Source organism: Rhipicephalus sanguineus, chromosome 7, assembly GCF_013339695.2.
Source record: "Rhipicephalus sanguineus isolate Rsan-2018 chromosome 7, BIME_Rsan_1.4, whole genome shotgun sequence".
Lineage (NCBI taxonomy): Eukaryota > Metazoa > Arthropoda > Arachnida > Ixodida > Ixodidae > Rhipicephalus > Rhipicephalus sanguineus.
The window spans coordinates 112,029,983-112,052,333 of record NC_051182.1 but is presented as its reverse complement, the minus strand read 5'-3'; the positions used below and the strand labels follow the sequence as shown (position 1 = coordinate 112,052,333).

The 22,351-nt window shown below is 46.4% G+C and overlaps 2 protein-coding genes across 2 annotated transcripts in view; both read left to right on the top strand.

Annotated features, from left to right (window-relative positions):
• Positions 1–11,114, top strand: part of LOC119399762 (protein HID1) — a 39,163-nt gene extending 28,049 nt beyond the window's left edge. Inside the window, exons 15-19 of the mRNA XM_037666600.2 lie at positions 477–740; positions 2,798–2,886; positions 4,368–4,540; positions 8,028–8,186; positions 9,082–11,114. Of these exons, the coding sequence (XP_037522528.1) occupies positions 477–740; positions 2,798–2,886; positions 4,368–4,540; positions 8,028–8,186; positions 9,082–9,145 (749 nt within the window). The 3' untranslated portion in view covers positions 9,146–11,114. The remainder of the gene's footprint in view (positions 1–476; positions 741–2,797; positions 2,887–4,367; positions 4,541–8,027; positions 8,187–9,081) is intronic.
• Positions 11,115–14,756: 3,642 nt separating this feature from the next.
• On the top strand, positions 14,757–22,320 carry LOC119399763 (uncharacterized). The gene is made up of 3 exons (XM_037666602.2): positions 14,757–14,898; positions 15,879–16,288; positions 20,790–22,320. Exons 2-3 carry the CDS (start codon positions 15,884–15,886, stop codon positions 22,047–22,049), a joined length of 1,665 nt encoding a protein of 554 aa, XP_037522530.1. The 5' UTR covers positions 14,757–14,898; positions 15,879–15,883; the 3' UTR covers positions 22,050–22,320.
• The last annotated feature ends 31 nt before the right edge of the window (positions 22,321–22,351 follow it).

Genomic DNA, 22,351 nt, shown 5'->3' with positions numbered 1-22,351 from the left:
TGCCAGCAAAACATTATTACGCATATTTTATTCAAAGTCATTGTTGCACTTTACTTCAGGAATTAGCTCTTTCAGGTGCAACCGCAACGGCCAGCATTGTTAGTGAGAGTACACATCCGCCAACTGCAATTGTTGCAAGAATAGCTACACTACCAGTGTTGCCAGGTTTTAATCACATTATGTATGCCTCTGTGTGAGTGCACTAATGGAATTAAATTTTACATCGTTAAGCAGTTAACGCAATTGTCTATATGCCTTTGTGGTGGCACGATTATTAGAATATTAGTACAGCAGGCTTTAGCTAATATTAATCCAATTAAATCAGTTTTCACGAATCTATCACTCCTCCTGCTTCAGCAATAGCAGTGACATGTTGGTGCTGTTTGTCATGAGACAGTAAACGTTTAAAGTAGGTGACTTCGAATGTGCCTGCACTTTCATTTTACATGATTAAGCGCATTCTTTCTCCCTTGCAGGCAATTCAAACCTGGTGTACACTGTGATTCGGAAAAGGCACGTGTTTCATGCGCTCGCAAACCTGCCCACCGAGCAGGGCACGATAGAGCGCTCCCTGAGCCGGCGCTCCCGCAGCAAGGGCCCCACCCCCAGTGTCCCGACCACGCCTTCCGAGGAGCCCAGCCCTCCTCCGACAACGCCCACGGCCGAGTCCGAAACCCAGCCTCCACCGGAGGAGGCGCCGCCCTCATCCAGCCTCAATGCCACTCTAGCTGCTACTCCACGTATGTACAGTCAACTGCTGATTCCTCGAATGCCAAATTTTTGGGACTTGCTCGAATATTCTGATGGTTTCGCAGCACCACCAGAAGCCTTATAAAGTCAGTGTATGAGAAATCCCGAAATTTGGAATGCTGAAACTCTTCCGCGCCCGATTTGTGGAACCTTGTGCTCAAATTTTTGGTCCGAAATGGCACTGCCACCACCGATACCACGTCGATTATCTTGTAGGCTCAAAGTAGCACATCCGCAAGTTGATCCATTTGTGGCCATCGTGGATTTCCAAAGTGAGCTCTGCCGCAAGGCTAAAATGTCATGCGGTGAAACATACCGAGAATCTGAATTGGCCACTGTCGTGGCACAGTGGCCAATGGATGTGCACCGGAAATTCACGGAGCCGTGATGGCGGCAGGTGGCAAACGCGCCCGTGTGACTTACCCACTGAGAATTCTATTATGATGAGCATCTTCAGCTAACTGCACGCTTTTAAAAGGCGACAGCCTAAACGCTCCACGCTGCCGTTTATTGCTGCCTCTTTGTGTGAGACCGCTATGTGCCCTGCACAGACATCTTGCTTTCAGGAACAAAAGAAGTGCCACAGATAAGCCAGTGTCTGGTCAGGAACAGTGTGCAGTGCGCATGACGAAGACTCGTCTAACGGCAAAAGCGTGCATATGGTACAGCAAACACCCCAACAGCGATGGCAAGAGTTTAGTAGGCGACGTTCCCCGCACAACTAGGAACGATTGGGACGATGTGGCAGCAGATGCTGCAATACAGTGAAGCGGAGTAAAATAGCATGACTTTGTTTTTTTGGGCTGCCCAATTTTTCGGGTGATTTCGTGGTCCCTACAGAGTTCACAAAACGGTACGTTGACTGGAGTCCTAGATTGAGCTCTTTCATACGTGTCTGTGTTGCGAGGTCTCTTGTGCTCAAGGAACAAAGAAAGCAGTACGTCATAGTGCAAAGAAACAAAATGGCACTTATTTGCACCTTTATTTAAAGGGGTCATTAACCACTTTTCCAAGTAATGATCTAATTACCTCAGTATCGGAGTTTACTGCCTCCCGAATCGATTGCCACAAAAATTTCTCGAATCCGTCAAGAATCAGCGGAGTTACGGGGGTTTGGCGCACGCTCTCAGTGCTTTCTCTCTTTTCTCGTGCCGACGAGCGCACTGGAAGCTAGACAGGGAGGGATGGCACGGGGGAAAGAAGTTACGTCAGCACGCGTCATGAAACGCGATCGCTCTCCCGCTGTGATTCGCTTGCGCGAGTGCGGCTAACGTGTACTGAGGAGTACGGCGCTGGCAAGTGGCGGCACCCCCCGCGGCAAGAAGCGCATCTGATCCGAACGCTGCTCTCGATTTACGTTGGCTATTGGCCAATGAGCATGCTATGTCTCTTGCGACGTAAACTGGCAGATCCGCGACGTCAACGTGCGGACGCCCCGCCCACCGACGAGAGTGAGAACCGGCCTCTGTTTGAAAAGAGGGCGCCTGAGGAAACGGCAACTTCGCGCTCCACTTGTGGCCTTTACGCGGCGCGCACGACTCTAATATTTGGCAGAGCAGTTCATAGCCGTGTCAGCTTTCCGCAGGATGTGTTTTTGAACAAACCCAAGGAGTGCTTCATGACCCCTTTAACAGCAAGCCCACTTCCCAAATTATACAATCAATAGCATGTCAATGCAACACGCTCAGAAATCGACGATGTTCAACTCACCAAGGCAGGATAACGAGTGATTAAAGTTCACCCCCGCCAGAAATCCAAACCTGTGCGTCGTTTGCAAATCAGGTCTCATGAACGGAGGCACATTTTGGAGAACGGGAAGAAGTCTGCAGTATTGTCTTATCGAAGATGGACATAAAGGTCTGAGAACGAAGACACAATGTAAAGTCACTTTATCCTTGGTCTTCTGCTTCTCCAGGGCATGTTTTGTGCTATCTTAGTCTAGTAAGCTGTACCTGCTAGCCCAGCCACCTCCTTCTAGAATTGTGCTTTGCATGGCTGCATTAGTGTAGTTTACTAATGACTCAACAATATGTTTAACGCCATGTAGGCCTAGAGAAAATGACTGAGCAGGCACATCCAGTGTCCTCGCCAACAGGCAGCACAGCCACAAGTCCTGTGGAGAAGTCTCCACCTCGCGTAAGTAAGCCTTGTACCCAGCTTGGCCAGTCCTCTGTTCTTTTTTTTTTAACTTCTAAGACATAGTACTACGTGGTGTCAAATACACATAAAAGTTTGTTTATACCTCGTATGTCCCATGTTACGTTTTGTCTGCAAATGTGACAAAGCTGCAAAACATATTCCTGAATCCAATGCAGTAGGATTCATTTAGACCAACTAAAACCTCGTTATAACGAACACGGATATAACGAATTATCGGTTATAACGAAGTAAATGAAGAATAGTCTTGTAATAGCTACAGTGTTACAAATAAACGTTTATAACGAATTTTCGGATATAACGAAGTTATTTTCGTGGCAGATGCGACATTCTTATAATGAGGATTGAGTGTAACTACTATCCAGTATAAAGAGTATTTCAGCGAGAAAAACCATCAATACTGTAACTCACATTATCTTGGATGTGCATGATACTTCGAAAAGCATGCTAAACGTAGTTCCAATTCCACTGTTTTGTATTTGTTGGCCTTGTACTTCAGAACTGATGCTTGCTTTAGACTTAAGCTTGTGTCATGAAGCTTTGGCGGCAACCAAACTTTTGGTACTTCAGAGGAGTCTGAGAACTTGTCTGTTGAAGCCTCGAGTCCAGTGGTGGCGTGTAAAAGTGGTACCATGGCATATACTGTTTATGCTGTGCTTAGCAGAGAGTAGTATCCACTACATCAGAAGCCTACTCAGTAGCTTCCAAACACTGATGAATTCAGCCTGTGGTGACAGCCTGGTAGCGATGGCATTTCTTTACTGAACGCCAGGCCATGGGTTCAACCGTGGCTGTGGTGGCTGCATTTTGACAGGGACAAAATGCAAGAACTGTATGCTTTGACATAGGTGCACGTTTAGAAATCCCAGCTGGTCAAAGTTCATCCCGAAATACCCACCAAAGCATGCCTCTTGTTCAAATGGGGGTGTTGGCGTGCAATACCCGAAAATTTAATTGATTAGAATAATTAAATGCAGAATTCGGGGTAAGCAATGGCAAGATGTCTCTTAGTTGTTGCACAAAGATATACAGTAGACTCGCATTAAATGGAAAATATGTTCTGTTTAACGGGAGTTCTCTGTTTAGTGAGAGATGAACTGGTTTGAAGCATTCAGGTACGAAACCAATCACATTCGAGGCAGTTGTTTCATTTAAGCAGCAATTCTGTTTAAGAGATTTCCATTTACTGATAGTCCACTGTAATATCTCGGGTTTCATGTGCCAAAACCACTATTTGATTATGAGGCATGCCGTAGTGGAGGGCTCCAGAAATTTCGACTGCCTGGGGTTCCATAACGTGCACCTAAGTACACGGACCTCTAGCGCGTCGCCTCTGTTGAAATGTGACCGCCATGGCTAGAATTGAACCCGCAACCTTCGGGTCAGTTGCAGAAAGACAGCAGTCACCACACGAATAGATGTCACCAACCCTTTTATTGTCGTCAACTACTCACGCGCAGAGTATTTCCAAGGGTAGCGGAGGAGGGCTGGTGCGGGCTGGGAGCAACGACGAGGAATGGCGCGGCCCGACGCCCGAGTGGGTGGCATCGTGGAAGCAGAAGCTTCCCCTGCAGACCATCATGCGTCTACTGCAGGTCCTGGTGCCCCAGGTCGAAAAGATCTGCATCGACAAGTCAGTGCTTCACTCTCAAACTACCTGCCTACCTACCTGCCTACCTTCCTGCCTACCTTCCTGCCTACCTACCTGCCTATGTTCCTGACTACCTACCTGCCTATGTTCCTGCCTGCCGATCTACCTACTCACCTACCCCTCCTGCCTACCTGCCTGTCTGCATTTGTTTTAATCTGCCATGTTCTTTGCTCCGAGTTTCTTACTAAGTTGCTCATGGTACCCATTGTTAAGAGGAGAATTATATTAGCTAGGTAAGCAGGTAGGCAGATAGGTATTAGGGTGGACAAGTGGGCGTGTTGGTATTGCATGATCCGAGGTAAAAGGCGTGAAGACGACGATGGACAAGAGAGAGACGCACACACACGTAGGGCTCTCTCTTGTTCGTTGTCGCCTTCGCGCCTTTTACCTTGAATCATGGAATACCAACACCCCCACTTGTCCACCCTAGTACCTTCCTGCCTACCTTCCTACCTACCCAGCTAATATGGTTCTCGCATTAACAATGAATATCGTGAATAACTTGGTAACAAACTCGAAGCAAGGAATATGGCCGATTAAAACAAGGCAAAAGGTTGTGTGATTTCCTGATACAAGGCATACAAAACAGATAGCTTAGAACCAACAGGCTTGAATTACTTCAGTCACAGCAAAGGAATATCTGCCAGAACTCATGGCAAAAAGCTTGAAAAGATGGACGAGGAAGGATTTCAACGTACAAAAGTTAAACGTATGGAACATTCACGTGCATTGGCTTCATGGGGTGTTATTCATGGGGATGCTTTTATGGCAGAGCCATAAAAGCATCCAAATTATCAGGCATGTGTGAAAATTTGTTCATTGTCTGCATTTAGTCCCCTATGTAATTTCAAATTAGGTAACGGCTAACACTATACCTTTTAATTTTGTTGTCTCAGACTGTTCAGAACTGGCCAGAATGCAGCAAGCACAAAACACTCATTGAATGAAGACACTGCCTTTAGGCAGCCTAATACAGTATCGGACAACAATTCGAATAGACCTACTGCAGAATGGATCTACCGTTGTAAGCCTGCACAAATGATATATAACCACCCCCTGTTATTTTATTTTTATTTAGAAATACTGCAGGCCAATACTTTGGCCCAAGCAGGAGGGGCATTACAGCAAGAGAGAAAACAAACAAGCAAAAGAAAAAGAAAATACAGTCGAACCCGACTATATCGAACCCGTTTACTGCTTCTGGAAGGCAGGCTTTGTGACGGCGGAACTTGCGGAAACCAGTGAAGACGGCAACGACAAGCGCATTGACGACGCATTTCACGAGTTGTCGTCCCTCTTCCCAGCTGCCGTTCCACCCGAAGTGTCTGTGGACGATTTCGAGGAAGCAGACTGCAATGTTCAGGCTGTTGCGAGCCTCGCTGATGAGTACATTGTAGCTGTGGTCGCAGTGACCCAGGATGCCCAGGCTGACAGCTCAAGTGGCGACGATCGTCTGGACGAGGCGGCGGCTACGCGCGCGTACTCCGCCGCTGAAGTGGCGGCAGCATTCGGCTCAATTCCCCGTTTTTGCGACGACATGGAGTGAACCGGGTTGTCGCACCTGGACAGCCTCGATAAGATCGAGGCCAGCGTCTTTAACTTCATTTCGAAAACGAAGAAGCAGGCCAAGATAAACAATTTTTTTTCACGCAAATAAAACATTCTGTTGCATCGTGTGTGTGGAACTAGTTGTCATTCTTGAATGCGCCGATTGTAAGTGATCGTCCACCACTGGTAAGGTCTCAGGGCCTGTATTTTTTTATATCGTATTTTTCATATATCGAACTAATTCGCGATCCCCTTCGAGTTCGATATATCCGTGTTCCACTGTAGCAGCGACTCCCGATATATCCAAAGTCAAGCGGGGCAAAACTGCCCCCGGAAGTTGGCTTTCCCTCGTAGCGGCATGGAAACTGGCGCTTTTCCCCACCGCTCACTCCAAAAGTGGTTTAACCCGGTGGCGCATGACCCGCTTTCCCTACTGTGACCGCGCCGCGTCAGTCGAGCCAGCGTCACCCCCCTGCAAAAAATGATCCTGACCTGCCCGCAGCGCTTGCCGAGACAGCCAATCAAGGCTTCTTGTACTCTCGTCACGCGGGCCGTGCAAGTTATCTTCCTGCATTTCTCGTTCTTTGTGCTTCGCACCATGCGCCTGTGCCATGATGGCTAGCGTGAAGCGGCAGAATTTGCCTTTCGCCGTGAAGCTCGAAATTATAAATCGAGTCGAACGTGGTGAGAAGAAGTCGGACGTCACGGCAGTGTGCAAGATTCCGAGGAGCACTCTCAGCACGATCTTGAAGAATAAGGCAGAGGTTAGGGATAAAGCGGACAAAAAACCCGGTGCCCGTGGCGCCCGACGCGTACGCACAGCCGTGTATGAAGACATCGAGGCAGCCGTGTACAAGTGGTTCGTCGACGTTCGGTTGCGCAACCTCCCCGTGTCCGGCCCCATGATCGAACAAAAAGCAAAGGACACGGCTTTTCTCTTTGGCAGGGGGGATTTTCAAGGTGGCTCCAGTTGGCTACAGCGGTTCAAAGAAAGGCATGAGAAACGACGATCCTTTGCCCACATTCTCAGAGGTGATTGGTGCTCTCGCACTAGTCCGGCGCATCTGCGCGAATGTGGAAGGTTGCGGCCTCGCATGCTCTGGCTCTTTAGACCATGTTGAGAAATGCGTGCTGTCGCAGCATCGAAGTTGCTCAAACAGAAAAAAATGGAAGACTATTTCAAGCGCAACTAAGCTAGCTTCATCAATAAAGTGCTTTTATGAATGGTGTGTGAATTTATGAGGTCCAATCGTTTAGCAGGCTTATATCGAATTATGCCCTATATCGAACTGACAGGCATTTTTTTGCGAGTTCGATATATCCAGGTTTGACTGTACAACATGCGTAAACAATGCCATATGAAATGTACATAGTGCGTAAAAAGAAGCAGCAATCACACCTTTCTCCTCTGTCCACTCTGCGTTTGCACTGGAACAACCCAGCTTCAATACTGTAGAATTTTTTACATCATTATCAGCCTGTGTTATGTCCACTGCAGAATGAAGGGCTGTCCCAATGATCTCCAACCCACCCTGTCCTGCCTGAGCCAGTTCCATTTTATGCCTCTGAGTGTCCTAATTTTGTTGTTACACCTTAACCCCTGGCCATCCTCTTCCACGCTTCCTACTACCTCCTGCTGTCCATTCCGATGTTCTAACTGACCATCCGTTGTCTGTCCTTCTCACAATGTGGCGTTTTCATTTTTTTCCTTTTAACATCTACTAGGATATCAGCTACCAGTGACTTGATTAGAGAGACTGTAGTGCCTGTTCCTTTTTTTTTTTGCATGGCTGCTTTTTCTCTTCATTCCATCTTTGTTTCCCCGTGCCCCCGGTGCAGCGTAGCAAACCATAAGTTTCAGTTCCGGTTAACCTCCCTGCCTTTTGCTCACTTGTACTTCTCTCGGCGTTGTGCTGTGCAGAGGTCTGACGGATGAGAGCGAGATCCTCAAGTTCCTGCAGCATGGAACGCTTGTCGGACTCCTGCCTGTGCCGCATCCGATCCTGATACGCAAGTACCAGTCCAATGCGGGCACTACGATGTGGTTCCGGACCTACATGTGGGGACTCATCTACCTGAGGTGCGCTCTCATGTTCCTCTTCATCTCACTGCCTTTTCAATACAGTAAAACCTCGTTAATGTGGGCTTCGTTTATATCTATGTTAGAGTGTGAATTTTCTCCCATGTGCGAAGGAGCCGATTTCTTTTTTCTTCCGACAAAACTTGCACACGTGTCGTGCGCACAAGTCAATGGCACTGTGCAACCTGTCACCATGGGAAAGATGAATTTACTGCGTCAAACTGGTTCTCGATCCAGTAGAGTGCTGCAGGCTCGTTCGCGAATCATTTTAAATGTTTGTTTCACCGTATCGCAACTGAACCGGAACGAAATATGAGTGCGTTCAACCCAAACCGAACCAGCATTTCTTTCACTTCAACACCCTGCTGCAAATGTTTTGTTGAATTAAATAAAAAACTCTAGACCATTCCTCTCTGAGAAGGACCAGCGGAGCGGACAGGCACACTTCAGTCTCTGCTTTTGTCGCCGTTTTTCATAAATCCACTGCTCCTTGCGCATTCCCACAATGTGTGGCCACACCTATACTTGCTACGGATGAATGTGCCAACGTAGTGCCTCGACTCGAGTTGGTGAAACAAATGCTTGATCACTTTAATGCATTAGTTCTTCCAGTGTTCCCTAGAGGGCACCAGGGATTTTTATCATTTTAATGCTTGATATATGTATTTGAAGCACTAAACTGCTAAAACCCCTGGTGCCCTTTAGGGAGTAGTAGAACTGATGCAATAAAGTGAGTTCTTCTACTGCTCCCCAGACGGCGCTAGGGGTTTTTGCACGCGGACAGTGACACAAATAAATCAAGGAGGTGTACCACATACAGTTCCACTGTAATAAGTTTGCTTTGCCTTGTCATGTTTAGAATTGAGCCACGGGCTTGTTCTTTCATCCTTTGCAGGAACGTGGACCCCCCCATCTGGTACGACACGGAAGTACGGCTGTTCGAGATCCAGCGACTCTAGTCACATCAGCGCTTTGCCTCGTCGACAGCCTCGAGACCGATAGGGAATCCGTGCGAGCGTAGCACGCATACAGCGGCCTGCGTGTTTTACATTAGTGACCCGTAGGACACTCGACAGGCTGACCAGTGACGGATAGTGTTCCTACAGGTGCCGGTGCCCTCGGATGCCCGCTGCACAGCCGGCCGGAGCAGTTTCCTGCCCACGCTGTCTGGTTTTCAGCGCTGTCTAATGCAGACGACTCTGCGTCGCACATTCCAGTTTTACACGAACTGCATTTCTGATAAGCCAGGGAAGCATGTCCTGCTTGTGGCGTTCTGGTTTTGAAGCTGTTAAGTGCAGCACCTGTATGTTCTGCCAAACTGCATGATGCACCCGTGTTGGTGTGACTGCGTTACCTGTGAAATTCATCGAACAGGCGGCATCAATGATTAGTGAATGCAACGACTTTCCCGCATCGTCTGTTTTAGAGGGTGGACAGATCAGTCTACTTCTTTCAGTAAGCTTCCATCTACAGGTACGACCGCACCTAAGGTGAACACCTCATCAGTATTCAAGCCGGTAATACTAGAACATTTGTTCAACTTCGCAAGTGGAATGTCCGTTATAAGACGTCCAGTCATGGTGTCGATAAACAAAATACTAATTTTCCGATTTATGTATTGAACATCAGCTTCTATGAGGCCTTGAATATAGGGATGGGTGAATATTCGGGCGTTTCGAATATTCGAATGAATATTACAGTATTCGAATTCGCTTCGATACGAATTTAGATTATTCGAAATTTCGAAGTATTCGAAATGAATATATGTATACATGTGACTGCACATAACCCTCTGTAAAGGTGGTTTCACTGCAGCGTCTCGTTGCTGTGCCGCGAAACAACCCATCCAGGGGAAATCTGCACTGCCGCGAAGCCACACTTCAAGGTTAAATGTACATATTTTTTTAAGTTTAAAAGCGTGTTATATGGGCTTATATGCACTAAGTATAGTAATTTTTAAATTGTAACAGCCACTTATAACTTGCACCCTACTGCTATTCAAATCTTGATACTATTCGAGGCTGCTTCCACTTCATTTCAAACCAAAAAAGTGACATTCACTCATACCTAGTTCCAATCCTTAAAGATATTGTGCAAGGGTCATGACAAAAATGCTCATTTTTCTTAATAATATGCGCTAATTACTATTCGAACTATTCAATTCGAAATTATTCGACCAAATCACTATTCGCTTCGGATTCGCTTCGAACCTCAAATTCACTATTCGCGCATCCCTACTTGAATACTAATGAGGTGTGCACCGTAGAGGTGGACGACCCCGTACAGCACTGGCAGGGGCAGCAAGGACAGGCTCGGCAAATGATGGCCAGCGACAGGTTCCAACAATCTTACAGTGAGAAAGCTAAAAAAATTTGTGCCTTCGCTGTGGTCATCGTAAACGCAAACTGACCAGTCATTGGCTCGTTAGGTGACGGCACTTCAGTTTCGCTTTTGTTCGTATCAGGCTGAGCTGGGTGGAGGTTTAATCCTCGTCTTTAAAAAGGGCCCAGTGGTGTCGTGCTCCTGCAAAAGATGGCACTGTAGAGCTTTTTCTATATTTACATGCCCTCCTATCTACGGATTCCAGCAGACAGCAAGCAAAACTGTCGGGCGGCAAAAGATGCACAGTGACATTTCGCAGCTGGTAATTGGTAGACACCGTTGAACATTTAAATGCAAGTTGAGCTGGAAATGAACACTTGCTTTTTTTTCTTTGCTGGGCCACCATTTTTCCTACTACTGCCTGATGCGCAACTCGTAATTATCAAGTTGCTAACAGAGGTTCCACGATAGTGTCGGTCAACATTCCACCTCTGAAATAGACTGTATCAAATCTAATTTAACGTGTGAATGGCGAGTGATGGTTGCAGAAGTCATGTGGATACAAATGAGCGAATAAAGATTTACCAAGCAATTAAGCATGCAAAAGCTTGACGGGCTGTTTATTCGCCAGCAGAGTGTGCAAGGAAAACACTGCATTGCCATGCCTTATCTTGTGGGATACATTTTGCTCAGCTGTGGTCAGACTCTAGGGGGGGGGGGGTTCAGCTTCCCTCTTCATTTTTTACATATTTCTGTTTTGTATGTATATACGTAAAGGTACGTGTACAGAGGCCCGCACGAACATACATAAAGGGAGTAAATTTGATCACTACACCGGGAGATTAATTTTGGATCTTGGCAATTGCCAATCTCAATGCACGATTGTGTGGCGTACCCACTTCCCTCTATGAAATGGGAGACCTACGCTTATGGCTCATAATTGTATTATAAGAGGTGCAAGCTGTTAAATAAATTGAATCCTTTTACTTCAGTCCTAACATACCGACCCAAGATACGAAGCATGTACCATCGTGCTGAAGTTTCTCGTCAAGCCCGCGTTTCCAGCTCAAGTTTGGCGCTATGGATTGTAGGAAGCCGAATGCGAGCCAGTGATGGTAAAGATCGAAGTGTATCCAACATGGCGGCGCCCAGCTCTGAATCGGGACTAGGGTGGCTAGAAGGGGAGGTGTGACGACCGGGCGGCAAAAGTTGGCCGCCATTCGCGTGAATGCCGTGGGGCGGCGCTGTCGTCGGGGGCGCCGTCAGCGAACGTGGCCGTTATCCGTCCTCGGCAGGGAGAACGCTTCAGTAGAAATGCGTTACCAAATTATATAAAACTTTAGCTGATAATGCAGTTCCTTAGCGCACAGCTTGTATTGCGGTACTGTTATCATGCGGCTTTGAAATACGGGGTACATAGCCGAGTTTTGTTCAGACGGAAAGCAAGTGGTGGTCGCTGTGAAGGCGTGCAAGTATTTTAGTGTCACCCGAAAAGTCTTTAGAAGAATCTTCATTACCCGATGACTATATGACTTGCTAACTTAGTGCCTGTTCACAAGAGTGGACCGCGAAGTAGTGTTTTAAACTATAGGCCCATTTCCTTTACAAGTGTTGCATGCAAAATACTCGAACATGTTCTATTTACCAATGTTATGACTCATATGAACACGCCTTCCTTACTTAATCCTTAGCAGCACGGCTTTCGTAGTCGTTTTTCCTGTATAACACAATTACTTGAATTGACACACGACTTATCCTGTGCTTTAGACAAGGGTTTCTCTGTTGACTGCTTCTTCGTAGATTAAAAAAAAAAAGCCTTTGGCGTTGCACCCCACTCTTTATTAATTGAAAAACTAAAAATGTATTATGTGAACGATACAGTTAATTGTGAACCGGATAAACGAGTATTTAAATTTGTGAAGGCAGAAGGTCGTTATCAATAGTAAGACGCATCCCGGGATGTTGATCTGTCCTCTGGCGTGCACCAAGGGTCAGTCTTGGGTCCGCTATTGTTCCTCATCTTCATAAATGACATTTGTTCCGGTATTTCATCACATATCAAATTATTTGCCGATGACTGCGTTTTGTACAAAATTATACAGAGCTCCCATTATTGCGCTACTGTCCAAAATGACATCGACAGGGTCTTATAATGGTGTGATAGGTGGCGTATGTTATTAATGGAAAAGAAAAACAGTGCATATGTGTTTCACTAGGGAAAACGCCCCCCATGACTCTTTTTATGTTATAAATTCAACCAGGCTGCTATCAGTTCGCGAACACAAGCATCTTCGTGTATATTTCACACCGGACCTTTCCTGGAGCCATCACATCAATCGCGTCACAATTAAAGCCGGGTGTGTGCTAGGTTTCCTGCGCATCTGCCGGGGCGACCTACCCACGGAGGTGTGGGCGCTTATCGCTGCCACTGTAAGGGGCATGCAGAAATGCAAAAAAGTTACCATTTGAGGCCAAGACTCAACTGTACATGTCTAACGTTCGATCTATCTTAGATTACGCTTGTGCTGTGTGTGATCCGTGGAAGGCAAATGATGTGTCCAATTTAGAAAGAATTCACAACGTGGCTGTTTGGTTTGTCTGCTCTGACTATATACCAGGAATTTCAGTGTTTCAAAAGCAAAAGAAAGGCTTGGCTGGGAACTTCTACACAAACGAAGGGAATATCTGCGGTTGAAACTATTTCATAACGTATTTCATGACCGAACGGTTCTGGACCCCTCGCGATACTTTCACAAACCGGATTACGTTTCGCAGCGATTATATCATGCCAATAAGATAAAGGAAATAAGCTGCCCGGCTGACGCATTTAAAGTGTCATTTTTTTTCCGAGGACGATAAGCAAGTGGAATAGGTCGTCTCCTAAAGTAGCAGAAATTACTTCACATGAAGATATATTTTCAAGTTCACTGCTGGGTCTCCAGTAGTGTACTGGCGCGGTTGTGTAAGGACAAAACTGTACTGTGAACCCGATTTATATTGTGTATATCCCATGTATCACTACGTAAGTTGGCAGTGAATTGTGTTTATTGTAGTGTTAAAGTGTCGGAATCTGTATTCTGTATCGAAATATTGTATTCTTCCCCCCTACTGTAATATGCCCTTGGGCGCAGTGGGTACTATGATAGATAAATAAATAAAGCATGAAAAAATTTTGGGGGTGTCAGAACCCCCTCAACCCCCCCCCCTTACTTACGGCCCTGGGGGCTTAATTATGCTCCAATGCGCTCTGATCATTTTATTCGTGCGCCTCATTACGTGCGAAAGCAGATAACTTGATTTACGCCAACAAAATCAGGATTAAACCATGGCATACATGGTAATACAACGTTCGGTAGTCTTTTCAGGCTCAGTTCATAAACCAAATAAATAAATGCAACATGTTAATAGGTAAATAAACTTTATTGTGTACAACAGAATGCACTTGATCGTTTCCGCGGCATGTCTCACATCACACAAGGTTTCTTCTTTTGACTTTTTTGTCATTAATTTTTTGACTTTTTGTCATTCACTCCTCTGTTTGCGCAAATGCTTTGCGCAAACAGCGGAATTTTCTTGAAGCGGTTTGTCAGCCCTCGGAATGGCGCATGTCCGCTTCAAGAACAGTTCTTGGCAAGTTGGTGCACGGAAAAGGGACACTTTTCCGAACAGGATCTGTAGCCGGAATCACACCCTGGCACGAAGCACCAATAACGCTGAGTTTTTTTCTTTGAGATAGACGGCATCTTTGCCAGCACACAGCACTCATGAATCAACAGAACACGCCAACACTTCGCAGAAACTACACAACTACAAACCGCCGGCCAGGCGTTGACAGCCGGGTTAGTGCCGCGGAAACGCTGACGGCGCCCCAGATGGCAGCGCTATGTTGTGCCCTAGCGGCGATCACGCGAAAGAGGACCACCCTCTCCTATGGCTGGCCGCCGCGCTCAGCACACCTCCCCTTCTAGCCACCCTATCGGGACCTCCGAGATACTCATTGCGCGTACAAGTCTCGGAGGTTACGCTTAGTCGCCGCAAACGGGACTTTTTGCGCTGTGAAAAACGTTGCAATCGGCCTTCGCCAACAATAAAAGACAACGAAAATTGTGGTAAAAATGTTGGTCTCGGTGGCGACGTGCGCTATCTCACACCGAAGAAGATGTTTTAACAGTTGTTAATATGAACCATGTGTAGAGGCACATCATCATCACGCATTTATTTAGTCACATGACATAAAGCTTCTAATTTGATTGGACCAGCGGGACACCCGCTCAGGAGTGTGTTCTTGCGCGTGCGCTCGGTTTGAAATCTGGCGTCGTTCTGTTTTGCCAGGGGCCGTAAACCAAGGAATCTGGCAGTGACGGCTGCTTGAAAACCCCGGATTTGTGCGGTGAGCTTTCAAGACTTTCAATCTGACCTTCTAATCGAGGTAACGCGAGCTGTTTTTGGTGGGCGTTTACGTGGTGCCAGTGCGCCGCAAGCAACGACAACGACCCGCTCCCGTCTGAGCAGCAGCGTTCGTCGCGGAAACAAGCGTGACATTCGTGAACTAGCGAGGATATATCGGCAGCATGATGTTTAAACCTTCCAATAGACCGTAATGCTTACTTCCTGAAATCTTGTGACGGCTCGCATAGCACGGTTCCCTTGAAATCATTCCGTTCGGACCGCTGGTTGCGTGCACCGTTCTCCGCATCTGACGCAGGTGAGCGAGAAACGCCGACTCGATGTTTCGGCGTTTGTGTTGTCTCGTTTTGTTTTTCTGTCAATGCTTGCACACCCACGCTGTTTCGCGATGATTACTTACCGACTAGCTCAACTTTGAATCACAGAGAGCTCAACTAGTTCGTAGGTATTCATGTTAAAAAAGACAGGGCGTGCAAACACGGACACAAGAGATAAGTCAAAGACATCACAAACGCCACGGCGTCTGTGATTTCTTGACTTCTCTCTTGTGTCCGTGTTTGCACGCCCCGTCTTTTAGCATAGCTCAACTTACCCCCGTATTCAGAAACGCTCCTCGACTTGAACTTGACTTGCCACCGCCTTGGACAGCGCGTTCGAAACGCGTTGAAGGCGGTGGCAAGTCAAGTTCAAGTGAAGGAGCGTTTCTGAATACGGGGGTGAATCTTTGCATTAGCGTTTGCTGCCACTGCGCATGCGTCGTGCGCTATCCTCTTGCGTACACCCACTGAAATAGCTTGCGTACGCTACGAACTCTATCTTTGCGTACCCACTTCTAAAACTGCCTGCTGTCGTTCAATGCTTTTCTATTGCTGCGCTAGCAGCGACGTCATTACACAAAGTTTCGTCAACCCAACTGTTACAGACTACGCATTTTGATGTGCGTTCTTTTTCTCCACTCCACAGACAAGATGATGGCCAAACAGGTGCTCACTTTCTCGCCGCCTACCAAAGCGGTCGAAGGCGAAGCAGCAGTGGAGACGCTGCTCCTTCAACCCTTCGCTAAGCCGCCTCAGGTCACCTTTGAGAACGTCCCCGCAAACCGCGACGCCGTGCGCAAACTGCGGGTTCTGAACACGACAAACGCCGAGCAACTTGTGAGGCTGGGCGTGCCGCAAGGCAAAGGATTCACCGCTGACACTGAAGTGTTCAAGGTGCTTCCCGGACAGTCACAGATGGTCACCTTCACCTGGAAGCCTGGCGAGAAGGACACTGCTGCCCGGGTGGCTGTCTCGGTGTCCACGGACAAAGGTGTCAGGAGCCAGTTCGTCTTGCTCGGAACAGTCAGACAGGAGGCACGGCCACGAATAAATAAGGTATATACTGCGGGCAAGCTAAGGAAACGACAGACATGCTTTAATTGAATGTGGAGATATCCACCCAGGTGTATGTTTGGGCACTAGCCTACATGAAGCCTTGGGTTTTAGGGATAACAATGGAAAGGTAAACACATCCGCTGTAGAAATACGTACGTAAGAGACGGTTAGATGATTGGGAGTGGGAAAGTAGGAAGAAAAGACAAAAATAAAAAGTGGAGAAAATAAGGTCATTCCGCCGTAAGGGGCCACATCGTAAGGGGCCATTTGCCACATCACTGTAAGGCTTGCACGTGTAAACCACTACTGGGCAGCGTGTGCATTTTGCGGAAAAGCAAAGATAAGGTGGCAAGGGAATTGGCTGAGGCTATGTACATACATAAAGCTGGCAATCTGTGTGTCAGCGTTCCTTCTGTAACTCTTTATCAAAATGAATATAGTTTTTTGGTGGATAGGGTTTGATCAAGCGGGGATAGCAGAGATTGATTTTGCTTTTGTGGTGTTGTACGCATGCTTGAGGATTCTTAAGCTAAGCTTCCGGAAGAATAAAATTTAGTTGCAAGTGTGTGCTTGTCAGTGTCTTACGTGTCTTGTACGTTCCTGTCTTAACATTTGCGCCATCAATTGAAGTTCAGCAGAAAGTTGGGCTGTGAATTTATGGTCTTCTTTTAACACGTAAGTTTTTTATGCCGGGGTCCACCAAGACTTCACTGACGTTATTTCTGTCATGGAAGTCGGTAAAATGTACACGAGCAGATAATAAAGATAAAACAGAAGAAAAAGTTTCGGTGACCTGGGAATCGAACCCACAACCTCTCGGCCAGCGACAACAGGTGCCCGGCGCTCTACCCACTGCACCACCAACGCACATGCACAAGGCTTTACTAGGGCGCCTTATATCTCTCACGCCTCCCTCTCGCACTGATCTTCGTTGGTGGGCCGGTGTCGTCGTCTAGGAGCAGTGTGAAGTACTGCATCATGGCACTAACGAGTGCCGGCAGGAAGCGCTTTGGTAGTTTCAGCGCAATGGAGGCTTTCAATGCATTATTGTAGGAAACTCTGCAGTCGGTGAAATGGGCCATATGTGATGATTCGGTTTGGCGGCAACGCAACACAGTACGTGCTTTGCTTCTCGTGTCATGTTAGCTTGACAACTCGTCGACAGAGTAGTGCAGCTTCCACTTGCACCAAAGGCGTTTCTCCACCGCCTAGTGCTTCGAGTGCAATAGCACCGGCTAATAAAACTGCTGCAATAAGCGACACAGAAAGGCAATGATGTCGACGAGTGAATGTCGCTCAGTGAGCGATTGGTGCAGCAAAAGAGATGCCAGCGGTTAGTGGCACGCCTTCCCGCATTCACGGCTCAAGCTACAAGCTCTGCCGTTCGCGTTCCTGAAGTGCCTTGTGGTATATGCATGAGCACAGGCGTAGGTTACTGGGGAGCGCATGCCTCGGCGTTTGTCCCGTCAGATAACGACGCTTTCAAACAGTGCATATTGTGTACCAGTGTTCATTACGTGCTTGTTGATCCCATCTTTGTGCAGGATTCACTTTATGTTGCATCCGGGTGTATGTTAACTACTTCAGCTACCACAAGGGTTAAGTCAAGATCATAGATGTTAGTCATCGGAATGGAGATGTGCCACTAGGTGTAAATGTGGGTGCATCCACGTCCCACGGTGATATAGCTGGGTGATTCCACGTAAGATCGAACAATTGATGGCTGGTCGACCTCTTAAATTTATTTCAAAATTTTATATATTATTGCCTGATGAGTGGAAAGAAGACATCCGCAAATTGTTTTGCCGCCAAAAATTTTTTCGAAGCACAGGAAATCAATAATGGCGAAGAGGTGGAGTGGAGCGCTCATCCGCTCTGCTGTTTTGGCCAACTTTCGTTATGAATTGCACAAAATATATTAAAGTTAGGTAGCTGAAATTTCTTTAACTAAATATATGCATGTTTTTGCTTCTTATCAGGTACTTTTAGTTTTTATGTGTAGTGTAGATGTTTTTATAAAAAACCTCAAAATTGGCCCAGGAAACGTTATTTTCTTGACTTTGAAGGTCTTTATCTCCAAAAATCCTTCTAGCAGAGCGACAAAAATTCCGCATTACGTACTTCGCATGCTTATCTACCAAACTGCCGAATCTTATATAGCTTTTCAGTAAAGAGATATGATCGGGCTAAGTTCAAGAAAACACCGAACAATGAAAACTTCTGACGACAATTAAAAAAAAAACCATTTTTTATATTTCTTAAACTTTGTCCACTTATTCTCCTCCACATCAGCTTTCACAATCAATAAAAACATGTTGCATAATGTCGTTGCACTAATAGTTACGGCCCCTCCAATGAGACCCTTCTGCAAGGATTGGCAATTCCGACTTCTTGCCCAGCAAGTGTATAAAATGCAGGCAGGATTGAATTTCTTTTTATTAAAAGGCCAGCAGTTCCAAAAAAGGTGTTGCCGGCACTGAATACGTTAATTTTGAAATTATTTGGTCACTGCAGCGGCCACGAGCTCGGGGCTACCGAGCAGGCGCGCGCGCACCCGAGATGCTCGTTGTAAGAGACGGCGCAGTGAGAGCTCGTTTTCGCGTCCTCAGACCGATTGAGTTCGAAACAGCAACACCTCTCGGGTGACTTGCAACGAAAATTTCGTATCACCCCGAAATTCGTATGAACTGTGATCGTATCACCGAGGTTTCACTGTATGTCTCAAGTACTTCTTGATGTTGCAATGCCTCTGAAAGTACTGGTATCTTTCCCGAGCTTAGTGCCTTTTCGAAGTTTACGAAATCCATATAAAAAGGGGTTGAACTTGGCAGATTTCTCAGTTACGGGATTACATGAATGATTAATTGTGGAGTGCCCTTTCCTGAAGTGAACTTCATCTCTACGTTAAATAATGTCAAGCATGTTTCTTATTAAAGATAGCCTTTGGGAATAGGTAGTATTTTGTATGATACTGAAAATAATCTGACCAGTGTATTGTTTTTTTACATTTCCCTTCTTGTGTACTAATATAATAATATAATGTCAGCCTTTTTTAAACTCCCTGTTGCATTTGAAGTCTTAAGGCATTGAGTGTAGAGTTGGAAAGTAATAAATTTTCTCCATCTTCATATTCACTTTTAATGGGACTTACAACCAACTTTTCTGGTGCCTGTTTTCTTTAGCACAATTGAAAGCTTACTATTCAGAGTGTCAGATCATGGAATAGTAAAGCGGAAGACACTGTGAAACATTTATAATAAAATATTTTCTATCTGCGGCAACTATGGAGTCTTATACACAAAACATATGCTGGAGGTGAGCGTGACAGCGGTTCGTGTTTGGGCACGGTGATTTGCTGCACATGCTTGCACTCTGTGCGCTTGCACCTCGGCTCGACACGTTCCACTAGGTATCGCGAAGGCAGCGCCGCTTCTCAGCGTGCAGCTCCGTTTATCTTGTAAGCAAGACAGGATAGAGAGGGGATGGATGATAATGTACATACTCCAATTTTGAGCACTAATTATGGTGCATTATGGTAATTATCGTACTACGTACAGCAAAGTGAGTGACTCCATAATACAGCTTCAAGGCTTTTCCGCTAGGCTCCATGACGTACCGATTTTTTGTGGCTTTCAAACGTGGTTTAAAAATATAAATCCTACTCGGATCGCGAAAAAGAAGCTTGACTCTGTCACTATAATTCAAGGTCTTTTCGTTTCCATGAGAACCTAATCACACATTCTGGCCAGTTGTCGATCCCTTTAAGCAGTCTTCTCCAGCCACTTTTCCGCAGGACATGTGCATGTAAAGCCCCTCTAACCTCATCGGTATTTACACATGGAGGTTCAGTGTCTGTATTGACTTTGATTTTGCTTATGATTGGAAAAGGTATCTGTGAGCTGTACAATGCAGAATAAGTCTTCTGCCATCCTCACTGTGTCATTGCAATTGCTAATAACATTGCCCTTCTTATCTTTTGATATGTGCATTTTGGTGCTTCACATAGTTACCTTTTAGCTGTTCTGATGATGCTGCCTTTTGTTTCTACTGCTACGTTTCTCTGATGTAGCAACAATGTTGATAGTTGGGCCAGTTAGTACATAATTGACAACGAAATACCAGCAAGCAAATAACGGACACCGAAAAAGAAAGGTGACAGGACAAAGCTGGTCCATCTTTTTCTGTGTCCATTGTCTCCTTGCGGGTATTTCATCTTGAATTCTCTCTCTGAGGCTAAAAGTTGAACTGTCTGCAAGTTCTTTCGTGTTGATCAGCTTTGACAGCTAAGTAAATTCTATTTTATCTCTTGAGCTGCTCACTTTCATCTGTTGTTTCTTCATCACTTCTTTTGTGTTTTCAGAGACCTTGCTTAGTTTTTGCTTTGGTGCTCTACCTACAACTTCAGGATAGTGGTTTCCAAACACTTGCGTTACTTACACAGCGCTATTTCAGTTAAACCTCACGCTGCGTATGCTAATCTTTCTTTTTTTGCAATTCACAGAAAGGAGCGCCGAGGTCGAGCATACTCGCATCTTCGCAGAAGCCTAACCTGACCCCTGGGCCTCCCAAGAAGGATCTTGCGAAGTTGCCTAAAAATGCCTTGCCAAACACAGTGCAGCTTACCGGGAAAGCTGCCTCTACTCCGAGGATCACCGTCCCCTTGGATTTCAAAACACGTGCGAAGAAGCGCACCGGTTGTAAGAACGTGCGCAACGCAACCGCACAATCGACAGCGCCCATCAGGCAGGCTTCCTCGAGCTCATGTGCAAGTAGCACCCGCCCGAGAGCCGACGGCCAGCGCTTTTGCCGTCCCCATCAAACCGCTCCAAACAAACCCACAAACAATGCTCGTCCTGGGACCTGCGCTGCTCAGGCTGTGGTTTCTCTCACGGCACATCCCTCTAATAAAATTGAGCAAAAGAAACCTGAAACCGAGACTGTCTCATCAGAAGGAATCAGGAGAGAAACATTCATCGGTGGCATCAATATTCCCGAAAATATGAACCACTTCTCTGATGGCAGTCACAGTCACGGCGGGGCTGACCAAGCTCAGCAGTTCGTGTCAGTCACTGGAGTTTTTAATGACATGTCTCTTCCGAATGAACCTGGTGACTTCAAGCTCCAAGGAGAGACGTTTTGCAGAGGACCCAATTCGCATCTCCAGACAACTGTTAATGCTACATTTGAAGACAGTTTGGAGCCCGGAAGTGTGGCATTTGAAGACAGTTTGAATGTCGAGACCAAGGATTCGGCTAACTTAGAGGAAGCGGTTCGTATCGGCGAAGGAAGCGACCCCACTCAGAATGACACCTTCGAGCTCGACCTGAGTGCACGTATGGAAATGCTGTACCAGCAGATAAATGAGAGGCAAGCCTGCAGTGGCGCTCGGGAAAATGTGACGGATTGCGCTGGCCCTGAGCAGCTGGACACGAGCGCTTACTTGTTGTCACTTTACGACGAACTGTGCGAGACAAAATCCAAGGCCCTCCTGTACAGTCCGTCGCTGGTGGACAAAGCTTTTCCCGAAGCGATGCTACACGAACGCCGCTGCTCGTCGCCCAAGCTCCTGGAGAATGCAGTCCGAGATGACTCCCTGGAAGACCTAATTCAACGACTTGAGCTTGGCGTGTGCGACGGTTCGCTGTTCAGGATGACCCAGACTTGCGCTGATGGCGCGTCAGTTGATGGTCACTCTTGCATCGAAGACTCTCTCTCTGTGGATGTCAGCGGCATCCCGGGTAAGCCGGGAAATGAATCCTGAAGCATCCAAGACTGTGGGACTTGGCAGTGCCACTCCTCAATGCATGCCATACAGTCAAGCCTGTTCCCGTCATCTTGACTAGCATTTTATTCCAATGCCAAATAAACAAACCTTTGTACAAAGTGTTTGGAAACGATAGTGTTAAGCATTGTTTAATGTAAGTGTGTTTTACGAGATTTTATGCTTTTATATTATGTACAGGATTGTCAATTACTCGAATAAAACTGACAATAATGGTGGAATGTCTTTTTCTGTGTTCTTTACATTGTTGTTCCTGAAAATTACACTAACCAAGGATAGAG